We start from the raw sequence: 24,135 nt of genomic DNA, 5'->3' as shown, positions 1-24,135 counted from the left end.
ATCCTGGTAGTTATACAACCTGTTATGCACAGGCCGTGCATTGTGAGAAGTAAAATAGAACATGAAAACGTTTTCACAAGAAAGGATTCAAAATAATGTTATTTTCTTTTAATTGTACACAGTTGTTGCTCTTCCATGAATGTCTTACAATTCTAGTTCATGGGAAACTTGTTTGAAAGACCTATGGAAAGGAAAACAATCTCTTGCTTATTGCAAGCACAACTCGAATAATCTTGACACCTGTCACATTGGTGCCAGCAAAAGTCGGGAGATACACAGACTAGAAATGATAATCCGGCAGAATGAATGTTGGATTTAATACAGGTCTACTAGAGCATTGTCTGTTACAAGATTAACTGGTAAGATAAGATCTCTCGGGAGATACAACACAACATTCCTAGGCACCAGACAAAGAAAAAAAGTGCGGCTGTAAATTTCGTTCTGGTTTGGCTGTGTAAAATACATCGTAAAAAGTCATGTTTTCTTTGCATCAACCAACTTCTAATTCACCCCCTCCCCCATTCCAGTGAGCAGTTCAAACTCTTCCTCGGCTTGCATTGTAATCCAGCCTGAAAACGGAATCACGCAACTTGCGATCTGTTTGCACCCAATGCGTATTCTAGGACACATTGAACAGCGTCACACTCGATAATCATTTGGATTTGGAATTGGATTTCACTAAAGTGAAACTGTATATTTAGTCCCGATTAGCTCAAAAGCATAAAATGAACTCGAAACAAGCTTTATGAAACCTGTGCATTTTCAGATATCAAAATGGGAGATCGTTATTTACTCTCACGTTAATCGACGATTTGAGGTTGGGTTTAGTAGTATTCTCGATGTCAAACACCCGCTCCTCCAAAAGTTTTCCTCTTGAATTATTATTATATTTTGTTAATCTGTCTCAGCTTATACATTGAGCACTTTTTTTGAATCGGTCTCAGCTTACACATTGAGCACTACCCCCCCCCCCCCCCACATGAATGGTTCTGAAGAAAAGTGGCGATTATATTGTGTGCATTTTAACACTGCTCTGAGTGTTCAGGTTTATTCTTGTGTCAGATGCAAATAGAGGGCTGCATAGTCTGCCTTTTACCTACCCACTGCCCGCTTGCCTGCGAGGACAGGTATACCTGCTCGCCTGCCCACGGCAACGAGTCGACTTGCGTCTTTACCCGGGTTCTTGGTCTTCAAGGCACTCTGCGCTTACAAGGTAACTGGGCATTCAACAAGACCCGGGCACCTGCAAAACCTGCTGGAAGGAAACAGCCCTCCGGCAGCGTGTCCCTCCAGGTGTTTCATCACCACGTGGACAGCTACAGCCAGTGTTGCGTACTTACGTAGCTCCTAAATCCTACGAAGTCCTAGGAGGAGCTCTCTCCTCCAAGGAGAATTTATATACTTAGCAATTTCAGTTCAGCGTAAGCAGTTTTTATCTTATTGCCAGGAAATGCACGCAGTATTACAGCTTCATTTATCTAAATGAATGATCGAGCAAACAAAAAACTCCTCACTGAAAACTAATTGTTTTTCATTGCATGGTGCCTTAACCAGGCACGCAGTGGTGCAACCAGAGGGGGCAGGGTGCATTGCTCACAACCTTGGACGGAAATTAAGTCTAGCGGAGGGGTCAGGGTGGGGGTCAAACATTAAAGTACAAAAAAAAAACAGGCTAGCAGAATTTAAGAGTAACAGGGCTAAAGGGTACTCAAGATGGAATTAATTTTCATATTTTTCTTGCATTTTCATTCCAGACGGCCAACGGCACCTGCAGGGGGGGGGGGGATAATGGAGGGGTAATTGCAACCCCTTGATTTCAAATTTTACGAAAGTAGAAATATGTTATAAAATATTATACAGTCTCATCAAGTTCAATGCTGTAGCAAAGGGGTAGCGGGAGTCGGCCCTGAGCGCCGAACGATCTAAGTGAGAAAAGTTTGAAAACAGAGAATGCTATGGCGGCCCGATATATTATTTCCTATTAATGTTGGTTTGTTACGAGTTGGATGAATTGATTATGTAATACATCGCTCCATGTGAAAAGAAAATATTGTAGATGGAAATTTTACATTACATATGTATGTACATTCGGAATGCATTTATCATGCACTTTCTTTCTTTCAAATTTTACGAAAGTAGAAATATGTTATAAAATATTATACAGTCTCATCAAGTTCAATACCGTAGCAAAGGGGTAGTGGGAGTCGGCCCTGAGCGCCGAACGATCTAAGTGAGAAAAGTTTTAAAACAGAGAATGCTATGGCGGCCCGTGATATTATTTGCTATTAATGTTGGTTTGTTATGAGTTGGATGAATTGATTATGTAATACGTCGCTCCATGTGAAATGAAAATATTGTAGATGGAAATTTTACATTACATATGTATGTACATTCGGAATGCATTTATCATGCACTTTCTTTCTTTCAAAAACAGTTTGTGTGCTTGTTTTCCATTATTAGCTAATGTGAAATTGACGTGTTGAAAAAAATATTTCTAATCCTCTGTTTCAACACAAATACGTGAGAACGGACTTCTACCCCCTCTTTGCGTGCCCTTTTTGCGTGATTTATGAGGATAATAATGCCTTTCATGCTACTTTATTACTATTATTGTGATTGTTGTTGTTGGCACGTTTATCCAAGTAGTTGAAACCCCCCTCCCCAAACAAGGGTAACGGCAATGCCCTGGCTGGCTACGGCCCTGGTGTTCGCAGTAGAACAGTGTGTTGTTCGACTCGCGACCTCGGTGTCGAACGTGCATATACGTATATTGGTTGTTTACGACATATACTTATGGATCCTGTGCCACGGAAAACCTATTTCAATGTGTGTGGGGGGGGGGGTAGCAACATTCGTAAATCTCATTTCATTGGTGATGTGGCTTACAAAGCTTTGAGTTCCCTTTTTTAAGTAGTGAAAATGTATTGCAGTTGGCAACACCGCAGAACGGTGTGGGCCCGGTGCAGTTTCTACTCGAAGCAACTACGTCATGCAGAGGGAGGGGTCTGCAGTTGATGGAAAGAACGAACTGAGACCTACTAGGTATCGTAAGACTGCGGGTACCCGGCGGGTCTACAATGCCTGCCAGGAACGATCTGGGCAGGTGGTCAGACAAGCTGCTCAAGCGAGGGTGTTGCGCAGGTTGCATGGCATTTCAGGAGCGATGTCTCGCGAACGGGCCTGCTCCAGGTCTTGTGCAGGCCTCTGGATGCAAAATAAAATTTATAGTTCTGTTTATCAGAAGGTGCAGAACATGAAGTTATTTTAACTCTTGTTTTTCTTTCTGGAGATCGAATTTCGTTATCTTCAAATCAATCAGCTTTGTGAGATTCAAAACAATGACTTTTGCCTTCACACTGGATGAGTTGTTACTATTATCGGCAAGCGACAGCTTTGCAGGCGCTAGACAGCCAGCTGCAGCGTAAAAACAAGGCGACCCGCTGGAAGTTCGAGCAACAGGGGGTCGAAGAGAAAATCCTCCGTATTTCAAAGATAACGCAATTGTCGAAGACCGAATTTTTATCAGCTGTGTGAAGAAGAAAGAAATGACCCTTTCTTTACGTTTTACCATGCAACAGACAATAATACAGGCAATATTTCCCATGCAGACAACAGCATTAAAAGAAATAGGACGAATTCTGCAATTATCACATTGCCGAGCACACTAGTGGCGGAGAATAAGCTGGGATGGGGAGGGGCACTCTTTTTTTTAAATTGTCCTATGGTTTTTGTTCGTTTTCAAGAATGTATCCAGAACTGGTTGTCCATTTTAGACGTCAAAGGAAAGGAGTAGGGGTCCACTTCCACCTTCGCCTGTAATCAGCGGTGTGCACACACAAGCAAGAAAACAATCTCCATCCCCCTCCCCCTTCTACACTTTTGCTGAGAGGAAAAGAGGGAGAAGTCACTCAGCCAACGGAGCACATTTTTGGCAAATATTAGAACATCGGCACAGGTATGAAAATGTTTGAAATGGGAAACAGTAGTTATGATGCACGTAAGATTGAAGTAAACTTTTACAGAAACCTGGATGACAATGCATTAAACGGGTTGATGATCTTTATTTGGCCTATGTGGCTTTGATTATCTCCAACAGTTTCGCTTTTTTATGAAGTGTTACAGGGAACAAAGAACACGTTTTAAACGAAAGCGCTGACCGGAAGTTGTCGACTACAAGGCCAAGAGTTGCTCACTCGTGGGAACCTGCTGAACTCTAGGTCAGAGCTTGACAGATGGGCCAGACTTCCAGGTGCCACGCGTCTGTATTTTGGAACATTTCTGCTATATTATCTCTCGTTTCTCAAAGTGTTGTATTTATCGATGAAAGAGCTTGACCTGCCATACACATTGACAAAGACTGCAGGTCCAGCAGTCATTTCAGGGTTCTCCCCCCTTCCCCCGCGAGTTGTCAGCAGCTCCTAGGACAAGGAAACAAGTCAAGGTCAATTTAAAATAACATCCAAGCATATTCGATCTCTTCTCGCGTATCCAAGAGCAAGCGAAATCACAAGATAAGCCTGGCATGTTGGGTAGTGGCTGTCGGCTGCGGGGTAACATTGGCATGCTTGGGGGAGGGGAGGGCAGAGGTCAAGTGCTATTGGATATTACTCAAGCTTGGTGTGGTGTCTATTTTTAAATCAAACCCACTTGCGAGCGGTAGAGTGCTTGTGAAGGGAATGAGTGTGAATAAAATGAGTAAACAAAACATATTTTTCGGCCGATTTCCTTAATTTTTTCAACTTTTTCAAAAATTTTTCACTGTTCCCGGGAAAAGGGTCATTACTTCAAAAGGGTCATTATATCCAGGGTCGTAGAATCGAGAGCCGACTGTACTTGCTACATCTTCCAAATGTTGGGTGTTTATATCTCTAGTTCATATTATGGTAGTCCATCATTTGTATTTTACAGCAATGCACTTATTTCAGACATTAGTCTATAGTCCTGTTTATAACGAAGGAAAAACAAGCACTATGTAAGGTGGACTCAATATGGCCTACATAGGAAAATAGCATGAAAGGCATGTGCAAATATGACATTGTGCATGTGCACTCTTATTTTCATGTAGCGTGTGGGACTCACTAAGGATAAAGGACCTTTCCATTTACCCAAACTGTGATGTGTAATCCTTGGTCTTCTGGTGACAAATTTTTTGTAGATGATGTTATTTCTATGTGTAATCTCATGTGTCAGAATGTAAATAAAATGTAAGTGTTTCATTACACTTATCTACTTATAATAGTAACATTGTGTTACTTTCTTTACAATTTCAATTGCATTTTTTGGCATGAAAAAACAAAATATACCACTAGGCCATTTTGGGTACATATGTACCCAATAGGGTCTAAACATTACTTTTTAACAAAATCTTCACTGCACCTGTGTTTTACTTGGAACTGGCTCTAATTTTCAGTAAATGTCTAGAAATGTTCTTGAATCTTGCCATTAGTGACATGGTGAATATGACTACCATATTACTTGTGCTAATTACAATTTCAAGTATGAGATGACATTGATCAAGAAAATAGTTGTAGCAAGTTTTCCACTTCATAGTAAAGAAATTTTGTAGTTAAGCTGTTGCTACAACTGCAATTTTTTAAGATGGCGCCGAGTGCAGGCCATGCGTAATTTGTAGCTCCGCTCTTTATCTGTTTTGCGCTTGTGCTAGTACGAATCTGCGTAGTGAAAAAGTGTTTTCCGCTGTGTGAAATTGCAGTTAACGATGAGAACATATGTGCAGATCAGTTCTATGATAGTTATTTGAAAACTCTGAGTGCTTTCCCAACACTTTGTGCTGTTCGAGGGGCGAGCACGTGCAAGGGCACTTCGAGGAAAGCCTTGCCTGGGACCTCCGCCAGGAAGTGCATGCTCCAGCACCTCTTTCTCCTGCTATTGCTCCATGGAGATGTCAAACTTCAACCTGGGCCAGGGACGTCTACAGGGATAACAACATCAAGTGATAGTGCATTTCACCTTTACTATCAAAACGTGCAGTGCCTAAAAAATAAGTTTTTGGGCTGTGAACTAATGATGGCTGAGTTCTCCGAATACGACTGCGTGTGCTTTAGTGAGTCATGGCTCAATTCTGATATCTCGTGTGCTGAAATTCCGCTATATGAACAGTTCAATGTTTATCGCAAAGATCGTGAAATGCGTGGGGGTGGTGGTGTTATGGTGTGTGTGAACAAGAAGTGGCCCAGCAAGATACGACCGGATTTACAACAAGACTGCGAATTACTCTGGGTAGAAGTAAGTACAAACCACCATAAAAAAATGCTTGTAGGTTGTTTCTATCGGCCTCATAGGCGGAGTCCCAAAGAACTCTTAGAGTGTTGCTATAAATCTACTCTGGCAGCTCTATCCAGCCACGAAGTTATTTTGTGTGGGGATTTTAATATGCATATAAAGTGGAATAATCCTGTAAATGGCATACCAACCACTGGAGACGAAGACTGGTTCATGGACAATTTTATTCATGGACTAGGTCTTCTTCAGCACAATATGCACAACACCAGGAAGGACATAAACCTTGATTACATTCTCTCCTCCTTTGAAAACTGTGACGTCACACCCTCGTTGAATCTCATTCAGTCAGACCACGAGTCGCTTTGTGCTATTTTCGAATTTCCAGTGAAAGCGCGAAGGTCCCCTTCTGCACCCCCCAGGCATAAGACTCCCTTGTGGAAGAAAACGCCGTGGGACACCGTCTGTCGAGCCATTGACCTTTTCAATTGGAACCTGCTTTCTGAAGGGACCGTGACCGAGGCTGTTGAACTGTTTACGGATGTGATTCATGCCCTAATTCAGGACTATGTGCCACATAAAACAATGAAAAGTAAAAAGTTCCCCCCTTGGTTTGATAAAGAGTTGCTGCATCTGTTACATAACAAAAAGAGAGCATGGCAACTGTGGAAACGTTTCCCCAATCCCCACACACACAACACTTTCAAAGCACTTCGAAAGCATAGTAAAGACCTTATGAAACAGAAATACACCGAATATGTCAACACAATACTAATACAAAGAGATTCTGGACATTAATAAATTCATGGAGACAAACCAAGCGCATCCCTTTAGAAGTAACACACAATGACATTTCAGCTGTTGGTAATGATAGAGCTGAACTATTCAATCTAACATTTCAAAATAATTTTGTTTCAAATGATGTTTTAGATCACCCGCCTATCAAATCTATCTGCTCTCACTCTCTTTCTACCATCTTTACAGAACCAGGGGAAGTCTTGAACTTCCTTATATCCTTTTCTTCTCACCGAGCATCTGGACCAGACAATATTCCTACTATTTTCCTTCAAAAAATAGCTCACTCACTAGCTACTCCTCTTGCAATGTTATACAATAGGTGCTTCTCTGAAGGCTGCTTTCCCACTCAATGGAAGAAAGCAAATATCATTCCTATTTTTAAATCTGGAAATACTAACGATACTACATGTTATAGGCCCATTTCTCTCCTTTCCACACTTGCTATTGTCTGTGAAAAAATTCTGAAAAAAAGACTTCTGAAATTCACATCCCCTTACATTAACCCAGCACAACACGGCTTTCTTCCAAATTCTTCATGCCTTACCAATCTGTCTTGTATGCAATCCTGTGCCATAAACGCAATTACTAATCGTTTACTTTGATCTGTCCAAAGCTTTTGATTCAGTGGATCACCATTATTTACTGCATAAATTATCTAACAGATTTAACATCACTGGAAACACATTAAAATTAGTGAAAGACTATCTAAGAAATAGACAACAACACGTTATACTTCCTGGAACTCATTCTAACTGGCTTCCTGTTATATCTGGTGTGCCGCAAGGAAGCGTTCTTGGCCCTTTGTTATTTGTATTATATCTGGATGATCTCACAGACCTCTTTAATTCCCCCATCTCAAGCACAATTCTAATGTTTGCCGATGATTGCAAGATTATGAGAGAAATAAAACAGCCATCAGACATGCAAATTCTCCAAAATGACATTAACAGATTCTCTGAATGGTGTAAGCAATGGAAACTGTCCACAAACCCTTCTAAATGCTCTTACATAACGATTTCATTGAAACAAAACATTCTTGAAGGCAATTATACGCTCACCGACCTCCCTCTAGCAAAAGAAGCACAACACCAAGATCTAGGTATCCTCATAGATTCAAAACTAAATTTTGATAATCACATATCAACAATCACAAAAAAGGCAATGCGTATGCTAGGCGTACTTTACAGATTCACCGAAATCAATAACCCGAAAGCACTTTCCATTTACTTCAAGACATTTGTGTCCCCCATTCTAGAATATTGTTCACCAATCTGGAACATGGCTGCCCATTCTCATACCTCCAAGATCGACAGTGTTCTCAGCTTTTTCCTCTCCATCGTTCGATATAGAGTGCCTGCCCTGAGACACCTGCCTAAGAGAGATCTGCTTGTAAATCTGCATATTAATACTCCAGAAACTCGTAGATACATTGCAGATATGAAATTGCTATATAAGATCATAAATGGAAACTTAAGATGCAGCTTCCCACTCCACGAACTCTCACTCAGAGTGCCTAGACATAAAACACAGAGCAAGGAAAGTTTCCACACTACAACTCCCAGGCTCTCACTCATACATAGGCTACCGAATCAGTTCAATATAATCTCAAACCAAATAGATATATTCACCTCATATTCATTTTTTATCAGCAACATAGAAAAAATTGTACATAAGTAATGCTTTTGTGAAACTGATCTATTTACCTTGGTACTGTTTTGGCTTGTTTTATTTTTATTTTTTTTTATTTTTGTTTATTTTATGTTATCCTTTCTTTTGTGTTTTTAATCTTAGTCCATTGTTTTACTGTTGTTTCTTTCTGGTTTAAAATGGCTTCTGCTGTACTGGAAATTTCAATAAATAAATAAATAAATATATGTAGTAATGTTACAGCTACAAATTTTGTATCTAGTTACAGTAACAAGCTAGATCCAATGACTGCTCAAAATATTTCGCATTTCTGAATTGTGCACCACTACAACAACATACTTGTTAATGTTGATTAGTTTATGCCAGTCAAAAAGTTCCATGAATTAACCTTTTGGATCCCAAGCATCTCGATCGAGATACCTAAAAGTAACCCTCACGGTCCCAAGCGTCTCGATCAAGACGCTGTGTCAAGGTCCTAGTTTTTACGTTATAACTTTTCTATTTTTGGCTAGAATTTCGATTTTTTTAATATTGTTCCTAACACATGTATTTAACAGAAATGTTTCTTGCACCTTTTTTTTCTTCATGAAAATGGAAGTGAAAAGGCGGGAAAAGGGACTTCTCTTTTGCATCTCTTTTCAAGGGAAAATATAAATTTCAAACATTTCAACAATTTTTTAAAATAATTTTTGGGGGTTTTCTCCCTTCCTCCTCCATATATATGCCAAATTTGCAGAAATTTTGCATTTTGTGCATTTTGACATTTTTTTTCGGGGGGTGGGTGGCTGGGGGGAAACGCCTTTTTTAAGAAAAGTATTTTTGAGGGGATTTCCCACCTTTCCCCCTCCATATGTACGCCGAATGTGCATAAATTATATATCGTCTGAATCTGTGATTCATTCTGCGTACAACGGTATATCTTTCATATCTCTAGGACATTTAGTTTCTGAGCTATAGTCATTTCAAGGTACCGCTGCATTTTGAAGCTTGAATCAGTGGCGTGCCCACCATTCCTTTTGGGGGTACAACTCAAGTTACATTGGTCATATGACAATGATGCAAATATTTTTCTGTTTCTTACATGCCAGCGATAATTTCTATGTGCATTTTGAACTTTTCATATCCTTTTTTTCGGGGGCGAAACCTCATTTTTTTAAAAAAAAGTATTTTCAGGGGATTTCCCCCTTTCCCTCTCCATATATACGCCGAATGTGCATAAATTATATATCGTCTGAATCTGTGATTCATTCTGCGTACAACGGTATATAGTTCATATCTCCAGGGCAAATAGTCTCCGAGCTAAAGTCATTTCAACGTACCGCTGCATTTTGAAGCTTGAATCAGTGGTGTGCCGACCATTCCTTTTTTGATGTACAACTCAAGTTACATTGGTCATATGATGATAATGCAAATATTTTTGTGTTCCTTACATGTCAGCGATCATTTTCATGTGCATGTCGACACTGTCATGTACTTTTTCGAGGGAGCGGGAGGGGGCGAAACCCCATTTTTTTTAAAAGAAAAGTATTTTCAGGGGATTTCCCCCCTTTTCCCCTCCATATATACGCCAAATTTGTATACATTTCATATAGTCTGAATCTCTGGTTCATTCCGCGTACAACGGTATATCACTCATCTCTCTAGGGCAATTAGTCTCTGATCTACACTCATTTAATTGAAACTCTGCATTTTGCTCAAAATCGGCTCGGGACCGTGAGGCTTACTTGTGAAAATGGCCTTGGGACTCAAAAGGTTAATCTCCAATCGGGAATCAGAGATAAGATAGCACATGTATTGTTGTGGTGGGAAGCTTAGTATGCCTGCTTGCAGTTGCAACAGGTAAGGACATGTTTCGGCATGTTGTTTCTGTTTCATTTCAGGCAGACGTAAGTGCTGGTCATTCAGCACAATGTCTCAGTTTGAACAGTGTGCAAACATCATTTTTCTTTTGTTGTTGCAAATTTGGAAAAATCTTGCATGACCTAATGTTTCTTACAAAGACTATCTGGTGATGAGTCGTGGGTACTTGCCTATGAACGAGAGATGCAGTCATCAGAGTGACACACAGCATTCTCTTCCAGACCATGAAATTCACACCTTGTCAATTTCAAGGAAAAAGTGTAGTTTCTATAAGTATAGTTTTGAAATCAAATTTGGAATTTTACTCAACATTTTAACACCAAAATGCCATTTTATACCCTATTGCAGCTTTCCAACTCAACACCAGTCAGTCTTACAGGATATCTTCCCATCCACAGTTGCAGACAAAATCTCACTCACAAGCTCACTCATTTTACACCAAAAGTTATGACTTGAAAATTCAAAGTATGGTGTAAATTGTGTGCATTCTGTCTTTCAAATTTCCATTGTAAGTATGTTAAATTACCAACACACCAGAATTAATCCAGTAATTATTGGAAGGTTATCAAATGTGTCTAACTTCAGCTGAAGGATGTAGGTAGTGATGAGTACCATCGACTAATTAGTCATTAGTGTGCAAACATCATTTCTTGTTTTGAATTGAGTGGGCTAATATTAGTTGAAACAAAATATCGACTAATTAGTCGGAAAGAAATAGTGTACTACTTTTTTGACTAATATTAGTCAAATTAGTCATTTGACTAATATTAGTTGAAGTAGTCATTTGATTAAGATTAATGGTCTTTTCTACTGTTACAGCGGCTGATCCTAATGCTGACAAGGGAAGTGGGGAGCGGGGAAGCAACCAATCCAGCATGATAAGAAACGCAGCAACTAGTAGAATGAGGAACATGTAGTACTTTCTACCACCGTGTCGTAACTATTGGCACCATCGCTGTTGTTTGGTTGGTCTGCAGCATAATCCCTGCTCCCCACTTCCCTTGCCAGAATGAGGACCGGCAGCCATAAGTGTGTAAAAGACCTATGGTCAAAGTAATTGTTCAACTAATATTAGTTGAATTAGTCATTTGACTAAAATTAGTTAAATTAGTTATAACACCATTAAGCCTTGTTTCCATGATATGAAGAACTCAATATGCTGACCAAGGCAGACATTTATTTTATTATAAAAACATAAACTAAACGTAACGTTTGAACCTTCTAGCAAGGTCTTCTTCAGACTATGTGCCAAGTACAAATGTAACAAGGTACAACAACTAATAGTCATTTGATTAATATTAGTCAAATTAGTTGGCAGTGACTAATATTAGTTGAAGTAGTTGTTTGGCTAATATTAGTCAAACTTTTAATTGACTTCTTTTCCAAATAATATTAGTCGAACTATGTATTTTTTTATTATTTTGAAATTTCTCAACTCCAAGTTATGCTGAGGTAGGCTAAATGGGACTGAATCTACAGTTCTAAGATACAAACTACTGTATAATATAAAATATATGGGTCCACAGAGAATTGAATCTGGGACTCAAGATGTCACCACCAAATGTTCTGGCTTCAAATCCTGGAATATACTATGTTGTGTTGATCTCTGGAGCATTGATCTCTGGAGCAAGGCCGTGCATAGCAGCAGAGAAGGGGGCCAAGGAATTGAGTGGGCAGATGGAAGCAGTACACGCTCCTGCAAATGCTGGTAACTGCAGTCACCCCCCCCCCCCCCCATTCATTGGCAGAGACGTCTCGTGTCGCTACTTGTGCAGAGGATCGTTTTCATTCGCTTGCTCTAAAGATAGCCGAGACAGAGTACAGACATAGGTAGGCCAGTACACAGGATATTTGTGAGCATGTGTATGCTTGTGAGGGAAGGGAGGAGGGGAGCGAGAAGGCTGATCCAAAAGTGTCGAACAAAGAAAAGATATGATTGGATTATCAGATGTGACTGCTAACATTATGGTAGTATTACAGCGAGACATACAATTATACAGGTGCTATATTATGGTCCAAAGTAATGGAATAAATTCAACTCACCTGTAGACACCCCTGACCCAACAAAGCGGCAGCAACACAGTCTCTTACATACATCATATAGCTTGGTGCTTATTGTTTACATTCAATTCTTAGAAGAATTCTAATAGTACTGTATTCCACAAATTAATAATGTTCTCAAATTTCCTTTATTTTTCTTTAACCAACAGTGGTGGGAATTAGGGAGCATGGGGGCCACCTCATTGTATTTTACCACATATTCGTCACAGATTTTATGCCAATTTTTTACTGGGGTGCGACCATTATGTGAAGCTTTTTTTTAAAAAACAAAAAATTCTGGCCACAGTTTACTATGTAAACTGCTTTTGGTGTTAGATTAGAATGCACGGAATACTTGTGAATATGTTAAAATTTAATAGTCTAAATTGATGTAGCACATCATTTCTTTGTGACAGTTAACAAACATTTTTCCGATCTGAAAAAGAAAAGTAAAACATTAGTTGTTATTCAATTGTGCATTATAGTCAAAATATTACACCTGAGAAAATTTACTAGTGTGTTGGGAAATACGGACTCAACCCAATCACCACTACTGTTTACCAATATCACTGAGCAAACGTGATATTTCTATATTTCTATGTATATTTTTAAATTAAATAATATGTATTAGCAATAATACGTGTAATGATGAATATGCCTGAATGTAAGTTAACCAAGAAAACTTATATTTTTTAACCATGACTGCAGTTTGAAGAAACTCAGGACTGGAATTAGAAACAGTGGACTGGACTAAATCGGGATGTCTGGTAGACTTGCCTCAATGGTTATAAAATTAAAATTACCAAATATTGCAGACTGCAGAAATCATAGAGCCTGTCTCTCTCTGCGAACAACCCATTCATTAATGGAAGGACAAAATCGAATTTCTTGCAAAATGTGAAGAATCATATTTTCATAGGTTTTTGCAGCTTCACATGAAAACATTTCAGAGTTTGAGGGGTGAAATTGCTCCATTGAATACAGAGCTGGACATGGGTGTTCTTTGTGAGTGTTCATTGACCAATTTTGTAATCATCACTCATCCTCATTGTCATGATTACCCATAAATGGCAGAAAAGGGATGATACATAACAAAGATACAAATTCAAATAGTAGGGGGCTTCAATGCAGCCTTTTCAACTAATGATTACTTCCCTGTATGAAAACAAGGTTTACAAGCAACATCATAATGTAAATATGCTTATTTTGTGTAGAAATATTGATAAGGGAAGAATTTGAAAGAATGTTACTCATCTCAATTGGAATTTTAGTACAGAGAGGTAAATACATACCTGAGAATTATTTATCAAGTTTCTCCAGTGACATATCCTCTATCTTTCTTTATACTATTTTCCTCATTTTATGTCACATTTTCTGCCTCTTTAGGTTAATCAGGACAATGAGAATAAATGGTGATTACAAGAAATTAATGAGTGGAAACTTACAAAGGAACATGCATGTCCATTCCAGGAATCGAACCTAGAGCCGTCAGTGGTGAGAATGTGAATAGATCTCTCAGCACGCTCAGCCACCAATGTTGCTGGCAAATTTGTACCTCAGGAGAGAATAAGTGGAAATCAACATATTATAGCAACTGCAGCATGTTTGAGATCGTACTGCACAGTGTAAATTTTAGTATTTGCCCCACGAACATAATTAGTGTTTATTTGTAATTAAATTAATTTTCCCTTACCTTGCATGAGAGCTGGTGGATTTTAAACTATAGTTTTATCTTGTACTGGGTTTTTAAGTTTAAGAATATTTTCATTACAGTACAATCCTATTAACACAAAATCTCTACTCTATCTGAAGGCCAGAAATGGATAGTTGTGCAAATTAAATATTGCGATGTGTTTCTTGGAACAACCTAGGAATGGTCACTGGCCTGTGAATTCCAAGAAACTCTGGGAAGTCTGAATGCATATCCCTTGAGAGAGTACAGCAGTGTAAACAAAAATAGTGACATGAATGAGCACAGCCATCACCCCATGGAGGTAGAGGGGTGATGTCACAGCAGGGGTAGCCTTCCCTTTCCATGTGGAAGCTGTGGTGCAGTACCGTGCGATGGAATTTTCCAGTCACTGACTTTTCCAAGAAATACCCTCCTGCTTCACTTCTTAACAATAAGCCCTCCACTTCAGTAGTCGATGGTTTGTTTGGAATTGGAATGAGTCGTGTTCGGTTTTGACTGAAATTAGTCGTAAATGTAGTTGACTGATGGTTCGACTGAAATTAGTCATTGCCGACTAATTCAACTAATATCAGTTGAATAACTAATTTGACTAATATTAGTCGAGCAACTAATTTGACTAAAATTAGTAAAATGACTAATTCAACTTATATTAGTCGAATTACTAATTTGACTAATTTTCATTAGTAGAAGGTTTTTCAATGGTTTTAATAATCAACTAATATTTGTTCACTAATGCCCATCATTAGTTATAGGTGTAGGTGGTATGTTCCCCAACTATCCTCACATTGAAGCACAACACATGCTGGTCTGGTCTTGTTTAGATGATTTTTTCTTGCTGACCTTCCTGTAGCATAGCAGTCAAGAAAAAGTAAAGAAATAAAAAAGTAGGCCAAGTTGTCAATAAGAAGTCAAGAAATTATATTTGTGGTCAAGATTTTTTGCTATCACAATGACTGACTGATTGATTGATTTAGTTTATTTTACTTAATTTTTCTGTCTGGCTAATCACAAAGATGAGGATGAATGGTGGTAAGATAAGATGGATGGAGGGACAATCAACAAATATATAGGAATGAAACCTGAGTCCCAAATAGAATTACACTGGCTGAAAGTCCAGATGCCAGAGCCTTGCTAGTCTGCCAGTGCAGTCTAGGATGCATTAATAGATAAAGCAAGTCTAATTCTCTTCTTAAATATAACTTCAATTAATTTCAAACTTTACTTAAGTAGGGTTCGAATAAATAAAGGTTAAAAAAAAGTGGTGGGGGAGAACTGAGATTTTTTCCACCTGTTCAAGTGGCTCTGATGCCCACCCAGCTTTGTATAAAGTGGGTACCTGGAGGAAATTCAGGGGGGTAAAGGCAGCCAGGGGCATGGTGCTGATCACATCACCCCACTTTCAGCTATGATCAAGAAAGTGTGGGGCCCTAATTCCACACCCCTTATACTCCTTCATTGTGTGCTGCAAGGCACAGGGAAGCACTTTACGAAAAAAGTAATGAAAAGTCAAGAATTTTGAATTTGTTATTTTGGTAGACACCCTACATATTGATTATTCTGATTTCTTGTAATCAAAAAGTCCAAATTTTGAATTCTGGTTGGAACAAAATGCAGTGGTTTGGAACCTATTAGAAACTAGTTTCATTCCCAATTAACCAACCTGTGCATAAAATAACATACATACAATATGTCTTTTTCAACATTTTGGTACCTATCAGCAAATATTTTGTCTGTTAAGTACGCAATATATACAAAGTTTCATTTGCAGAATACATTATCTTCATTTCATACCCATCGGGAGTTTTTTTACTCTAGTACTTCACAGTAATTCACTATTTCACATTTTGTATTCATGTCAGCCAGTCTGCACATGTTTGAACTTCATACATGTGATGGCACTTTGAGTCCTTGTATGGAACATTTCACTTGTCTGTATATGAGACTCTGTGTACAGTATATGTAATACTTCTTTCTTATTCTTTTCTATTTTCAGTGATTTTGCCCATCCACAGTTTGCAACATTCTGGAAACCAGTATGTCTCTTGGAACCTACAGTTTGGCAGAAGTGGCTTCATACTCATAGGATTGGATTGGTTTTGCAACATGATCATCCTTTACCTCGTCATTTGCATCGAGCCAATTCAAGTGGACGTTTTCAGATAGTTCAGTGCCGCCAGGCAGCTGCAACATTGTATTCCATGCTGAAAGTTTGGAGTTCTTTTGTTTTGATTGAAAACATTTGTTTTGTGAAGCTGATTTTTGGGTAAGATTTCACTACTACTGGTGCAAACATGTTACCATATTTACTTATGTATAATGCACACTTTTTTTCCAAAATTTTTGCCCCCAAAAACTGTGGTGTTGATTATGCACAGAATAATTCGGACAGCCAACTTTAAAACCATGCATGTTTTCACTGTCACTGGGTATAATACATATATATATATATCAACAGGCGCAAATACAAATTACCAGGTTGGATTTCTTTAGTAATAATATTTTTTAATGAAACGCTACAACAGCAAAATGGCTATTTTCCATGATTTTTCACTTTGTAATGGAACTTTTTGTGACACTGCTGTTCTGGCAGAATTAGCATGCACCTTCCATCACATGGGATGTGTGTCAGTGGTATTTATCAGGTAAGAGGCAATAGAAAAAAAACTACCTGAGTTCTGCAAATCCATAACATAATTTTGATCTCACTTTCTTCTACTATGGAATAAACAAGGTGGTTACAGAAATGAAAACTTTGGGATGCTAAACACAGTGAAGGAAAAGGGGATGAGGTGACATGGGTTGGTGACTGCATACACAAGATGATATTCTCCTTTTGATCCACATAGCATTAGCCCAGTCTAGTCTGCTGCATTTTTTAACTCTCTCTGCACTTGTGCATCTAGTTGGTTACATGGAGCAACACTGACTCGTCTACTTCGTTGATTTGGCGTCAAGTAGTGTATTTGATGTCTGCACCATTTGCACTATGTTCTGGAGCAGTGTAATGTATGGTGTATGGTCATGTGGTGCATGCTAACTAATCAAATGAACATTTAAAGCAGTAGACAGGCATTTGTTGAATCTTCTGAACTTGAACACCACTATCCATCTACTTGGTTGAACGTCACTTCCTTACACCAGCTCGATACTGGGATACACCTGCACTACACCTAGTGTCAAAAAGTGCAGCAAACTAGATGGGGCTATAGATTAGGTATGATGTAATTTGATCTTGATCAGCATAGCAACAGCTTTATAACTTACAACTAAGAAAGCCATATCTTGAACCTGAATTGTACTGCACATTATACATGAGATATAATTGTTTGTTGCTTTTCCGCATCAAAAACCAGGGTGCGCATTATACACGCACATGCATTATACACACATAAATATGGTATTACTATATTTAATTTATTCATGGGCCAAGAAAAGAAAAGATTGTGAACATGAAGAATAATATATAGTGTAAGGGGTGACCCTTTCTCAAGACACCCAAGTGTCAACGATATATATGCAGATTTTGTGCAGGCATATGGAAGGGTGGAATTCCTGGTGGAAAAGAAAGTGGCCACACTGTTACCAAGTGGTGAGGCACCCATAACTGAGAACAAGATATATATCAGGGTTGGCATTTTATCAATCTTTTTTTTTAAAAAAAAAACAACAACCTCCAAATTGTCCAACAATTTGATTATATTCCCCTAGCAGTACACAATAGTTCTCCATGCTGGCACCTTATTACTGGTGAGGACTAATATATTTTTTTAATAAGATAAATGCCTATAATGCCAGAGGTCCTGGGTTCAAATCACAGCCTGGACATGGGTGTTTCTTGCTGATTTCATCATATCACTCAATTCTCATTTTCACAATCAGCCAAAAACGGCAGAAAAGTGAAGTAAAATAAACCAGATCAATCAAACAAGAGAAATGCATATGTGCTTGTGTATATACTTGGAGTTTATGTACATAACAAAATTTTGAGTAGTTGTTATCATGAACACATTAACAAACAACATGGTAACATAACAAATCAACTTGAATAGTGCTGGAACCTTTCTTCCCAGAAAGAAGCAATAACTGTAACTTTTTACGGACTTTTAATTTTATCAATCAGGTTTGCTGCTACCTTCTTTCTCCTGTAATGATACTCAAATTTAAGCATGTTAAAGTATATGTTTTTCAAGATGCAGCACATTTTTAGTTAATACTATTAGTGAATATTCCATTGTGAACTTCAGTTTATGAAACAAATTATTTTGTGAATTCGGTGTTGTGCCAATGTTGGAATGAATTATGCTACAGTACAAACTCATTTTTGATCTCATTTATTTCATTTCCTTATAAGCTGTCATAGGCCATTAAATAATCTAAAAATAAACACAAGGTTTTAAATGTGCTTCAATACAGTTTGTTCACAGTTTATCACAGTTGTGTTTTCACATTTTTTTTCTAGATTTTTCAAGCATAAATACCTCCTCCATGTATTAACCATGCCAAGTTATAAATCTGCCATATTTAATTGTCTGGCTGATTTCATCCAAATGGAATACCTTATCCATCCTCCAAAATATCTGACTGCTATCAAAATGGCATTTTCCATGGTCATATCATTAGTGACCCCCAATTTGTTTCCCAACATTTGCCAAACATGCACTATATTTCAAAACATTTATTGTCAAACTATAGTTTAAGTTAATGGTTCCCAAAGTGTGTGGCTGGCTTACAGGGGTGCCACAAAAATGTTCCAATATTTTCACTGAAATTTAATCAATAATGTGATTGTTCCAAATATGTGCTTATTTAGTACTTTTTACACACAAAATGTTTCTTAATTTGAAATATATGTTTATTTTTTAACTTAAGGCAAGCAACCTAACTACACTGACAGAGCATTTCAAGCGCAAGATAGGCCTACATTCTGACTTGGGTGCCGTGGGAAAATCTTGAAACACTAAGGGTGCCATGAAATGAAAAAGTTTGGGAACCTCTGGCTAAACCTTTAAAACGCCATTGTCACATATATGTGTCACACAAAGTATGGCTCTTGTCGCCGTTGTCACATATATATGACAAGACGAATTAGGTAATATTCCCATGCTATTTGCACCTTGATAATTTGATATTGTGGTGGAAACACTAACAGGCTTTCTGGGAAAAGCTTTCGTCAAGGTTGGAGCACTTTTTCATCCTTTCAACACGTCCACGTCACGTGTTCGAGTCCTTGTTAACCTTGTTTTTCGAGCTGTACATGCAGACTTCAACATATTGGCTCAAATTACATTTTGTGTGCCAGCTGGGAACATGAAACAACTTTCATTTCATTATGAAAGGTCCATCCTATGAAAAGATAGCTAAAGTTTGCGTCCTTTTCCCATAGGCCCACATTACCCCATATTTTCACTTTGGCATTCTGAATTGTACACAGTTGCATGCCCTGTTGTCTTAGCTTGAAAACAAAACTTACCCAAAGCAGATTGGTCCAATAGTCTACGAGTTATAATGTTTTTCCAAAATAAAATTTAAAAATCGCGCAGAAAAGCCTCTGCGAATCAGGAGTTACATTTGGTAAACCTGCCTGGCGTACATGTTGTGTGCCAGCTAGGAACATGAAACAACTTTCATTTCATTACGGAAGGTCCATACTATAAAAAGAAAGCTAAAGTTTGTGTCCTTTTCCTATAGGAGTGGGGAAAGATGGGGCGAAGTCCAGATTTTTATTATTTTTTCATGGAAATTTGGGGGGGGCACAGCCCACCCCAGCCCGTCTTTTTCACTTTGGCGTTCTGAATTTTACACAGTTGCATGCCCTGGTGTCTTAGCTTGAAAACAAAACTTACCCGAAGCAGGTTGGTCCAATAGTCTACAAGTTATAACGTTTTTCCGAAATAAGTGTACAAATTTAAAATTTGCGCGGAAAAGCTTCAGCAAAACAGGGGTTATTTCTGTAAACCCTCCCAGCAGTTTAAAGGTTAAGAGATGCCCTAAAATTCTTAAAAGAGTCTCTTTTCTTAATCTCTAAAAATGTAGTTTAGGCAGAGATTTGAAAATGTTATCAGAATTTGGAATCTACCTCAGCATGTGAAAGATTCATTTTTCATCCACCATCTTGACATTCTTTGAGCAAATGCAAATGCAAAATAAAATCATTTCCGAGGTGTATCTAGTTGTGATTAATTTCAGCTGAAAACCTCTAAATTTGCTACAGTTATTGTGGTATCAAAATTGGTGACTTACCCCCACGCTTCCTAAAAAACACATTATATTACAGAGTTTTTATTAAAAACTTAAAGCTCAAGTAATGCTGAGACTTGTGTTTTTTAATCTATGAGTATGTAATCTACTCAAATATTAGCATAATTTAAAGCTCTCACAAGACATGTTAATTCTGTCTGTCATCCACTATCTTTAACCAATTTTTCTCAAATGCAATGAGAGACCAATCCTTCAAGTTATCTTGCAACTGTAAAAATTGCAACTCAAAAGCTTTACATTTATGGCAGTTATTATAAATACGTTTGTGATTTTACCACCACTCCTCTCCTAAACAATGAAATATTGTTTCAAAAGTTTACTGCAGAATTGTGGACCGATGAAATCTCTAAAATTACTGAATTTAATTCCTTATTCTCTGAAAATGTATTCTAGACAGTTTTGGAAAAAAAAATGTAGAGCATGGGAAAATCAGTTTTTCATCCACCATCTTGAAACACATTGTCCAATTTTGATCACAAGTTTTCTAGCTGTAGAAATAATATCTAAATGAATCTAAAGTTACAGTAGTTATCATGGCCATTAAGTAGATGATTTATCCCTCTCTGCCCATCTGCCTCCTAAATCGTGCAACATATTTTGATAATTTTATTGTCAAATTATAGTGCAAGTACATAATGCTCCTGTAAGTTTCGTGCACAAAGCTGAAAACTATAGTCTATACAAAGGTTTGAAAATGCCAGAAATGATCAACATATGAAAGTATACACATGCACTGTATTTACTTGAGTACGCCACACCCTTAACCCTTAACTAGGTGCAAGGGGGTACATTTTACCCCCAGGTAGGCATTTCTTAATGCCCAAACACTTGTTGGTTGCCTCCGGTGCTAGCTTATCTAGTACCTTCCTAAAACAGTCTGATTCAACTGTCGATGTCATTTCCTTCATTGTTTGTGTAATTGCAGCAAGGTGAAGCTGTTCCAAAGTTGATGGGGGTCAAATTTACCCCCACGTGCCTAGTTAAGTATGTGATTTTTTGTTGTTCATTTTTTTAGAACTTTTGCTTACTGTGCTTTGTGAGTGAAATATTTTAACAGTTTTTACTTGATCTGTGTTGTGTGATCGTGTTTTAAAGTGAATGTTTAATTTTTCTAAGTAATCGTTCAAAAGCTCGTAGTATGAAAGACAGCAGGGGCATATACAGTGGCTGTTGGAGGACATTTCGAACCTAATTCATCTGAAGTGCTTTAAGATGAATAATAGACTCCAAATCAGATCATGATGTAGAATATCATGTTACTGAGTGAGAACATTATACTAATTCTAAGACAAATCATGATGATGAGAATGATATACCGGATGAAGATGAAACTTATTTCCTAGGAAAAGACAAAATAATTCGATGGAAAGAAGCTTCCTGCTCATGTTCAAATGTTCACAATAGAAGTATGAATATTGTTTTACATTTTCTTGGATCACTTGCAACTGCAAAAAATGCCAAATCTGCTATCGAGAATTTTTACTTTTCATAGAAAATCATTCTGGAAAATACCAATACCAGTGCATGTAACCGGTGTTACCGCAGGTATCAGCAAAATGTAAAAGAATTAAAAAGTTATTTCAAGCAAATAACAACATTGTTAAATACGTTAACCAACAGCTTTGCAGTGAAGTGTATATTGCAGCCGACAAAAGCGAAGAGGGAGGCCGTTCCGCTACCCTGAAGAGGTAACAAGAGGAGAGGGTGCCAATGCAAGGGAAGAGCGGGGAAAGACTTTTAGACAAGTGTGCTATGGGGTTATTCATATGCCTGTTTAGGGGCACAGACCAGCGTTGTCACATTGGATTGGCAGAATAGAGCTAAATCCCGCCTAAAACGGGGAATCCATTTCTGTGAAGCAACTAAAGGTAGACTGCAAAGCCAAAGCTGGATTTAACTACAACAGACCTGTTAGGTAACAGACGAAAAGATAAGTACTTGGTGCGATTCGTGATTTGGACAAACCTTGCTCCAAAAAACTAAGTTGGCAACAGTAGTACGTACAGCTGGATTTCAGTGGCGTTGCGTGCGGTTCACATACGAGTGTTCACAATAATGTTTTTGTACTGAATGCAGATTTACTCCTCTCCCTTGTAACTTCACCTTCAATTGAAAAATGAAATTAACAGTTCAACTTATTTTTAACAATTTTCCCCCAAAATCACTCTATATTTGAAGTAATAAAAGAAGGAGCTAGAAGAAAATGTCCCTTTCCTTCTTAAAATCCGCCAGGTTTAGGGAATTCTAGCCAGTCCCAGTTAACCTGACTGTGAATAAAGTGGACTTAAGACACCAACTCAATCAAAACTCAAAAGAAGAGAAACAGATTTACGAAAACAAATGGTTTCTAAATCAAAATCCAATGTCCGTATGCAACGGTAACAGTTGTCGCTGAGGTTGTATTAACATGTTGCTAGAAAAATTTTGGATTCCTCCCTACTTACACGTTATTTTTTCTTTAAAAAAAAACTGGTCACCGCACCACAATTAAAAGAAAACCAAGCGCATCTGGAGTACACCATTATGCTTGCAAGGTAAAGCACCCGAAAATATAAATTTGTGTCTGATATTTTGAAATTCCTTTGAAACAATGGCCATGATTATGACAAAAATGAATTAATTTCTTGAAGGAACAATATTAAAGATGATGGAAGTATCCTAAACCTGCTTTTCCTAGACCTATTTGAGATTACTAGGTTATTTTACGTCGCTTTCCTGCCACTTTTGGCTAATTGAGACAGTGAGTATGAGTGATGATTTATGAAATTGATGAAGGGACACTCACAACGAACAATCAACACCAGACCGGAATCCAAACCCAGGACCCCTGGCGTCGTAGCGTGCTCTGAAAACCACTACGCCAGAAAGTCTGCTCCTAGGCTTACCTGAATTGATATTGGTTTATTTTGGGAATCTCTCACACAGTATGGTGTTACAAGTACAGACTTTTACAAGAAAGTTCTGTGCTCTTTGGTATAATGATACAGCATCTTTTACAAACATACTCTCATCACATGAATTCCAAAAAAATATATAGTGGCGTGCCAAAAATGGGGGGCTGGAGGAGATTATTATCCCCCTTTGGCCCAGTAAAAAGAATGTCAAAGCAGGAAAAGGTGGCAAAATGATGGCTGACTATTGTAAAAATGTATAAGTGCCCCCATTTCGTAAGTCCTTGGTACGCCACTGTATCTAGAGTTTTGTCTTTAAACAAAGTTTATGCACAAGATGGCTAATCGGGACTGGAGATTTGCAGTTTAAAGTGGAATCTTAACAACTTGTACCTCCACCTTGCATAAAACCCGGGACCCTTTGATTGCAAGGAGGTGACATTACCACTACGTTATCCATCAAAGAATTAAAAGCTTAAACTATCCCACAAGTTTTCAAGACCTGGAGTGTTTATTATGTATTTTCATGTTGAAATCAGTAAATAACAGATTGAAAATAGCGAGTATGATGCATTAATATCATAATACATGGAAAGGAGAATTTCAGATATTTTCTTAACTTAGAACCCAATGTTATTAAAAATGGCAACTGGGGGTCATTTTATGAGGCTTGCATTTACCACTCTGGCTTTTCCCGAGTTTTTACAG

General features: G+C 38.1%; 1 protein-coding gene across 1 annotated transcript in view; it reads left to right on the top strand.

The window, feature by feature from the left end:
* LOC145983594 (KICSTOR complex protein SZT2-like) overlaps window positions 1–24,135 on the top strand; it is a 605,385-nt gene that overhangs the window by 180,217 nt on the left and 401,033 nt on the right. The window contains exon 13 of the mRNA XM_083116658.1: window positions 16,272–16,541. Within this exon, the coding sequence (XP_082972784.1) occupies window positions 16,272–16,541 (270 nt within the window). The remainder of the gene's footprint in view (window positions 1–16,271; window positions 16,542–24,135) is intronic.

This window comes from Lepisma saccharinum, chromosome 2 (genome assembly GCF_977018435.1).
Source record: "Lepisma saccharinum chromosome 2, izLepSacc3.1, whole genome shotgun sequence".
Lineage (NCBI taxonomy): Eukaryota > Metazoa > Arthropoda > Insecta > Zygentoma > Lepismatidae > Lepisma > Lepisma saccharinum.
Note: the sequence above shows the minus strand (reverse complement) of the source record. Positions and strands in the feature narration are given on the sequence as shown.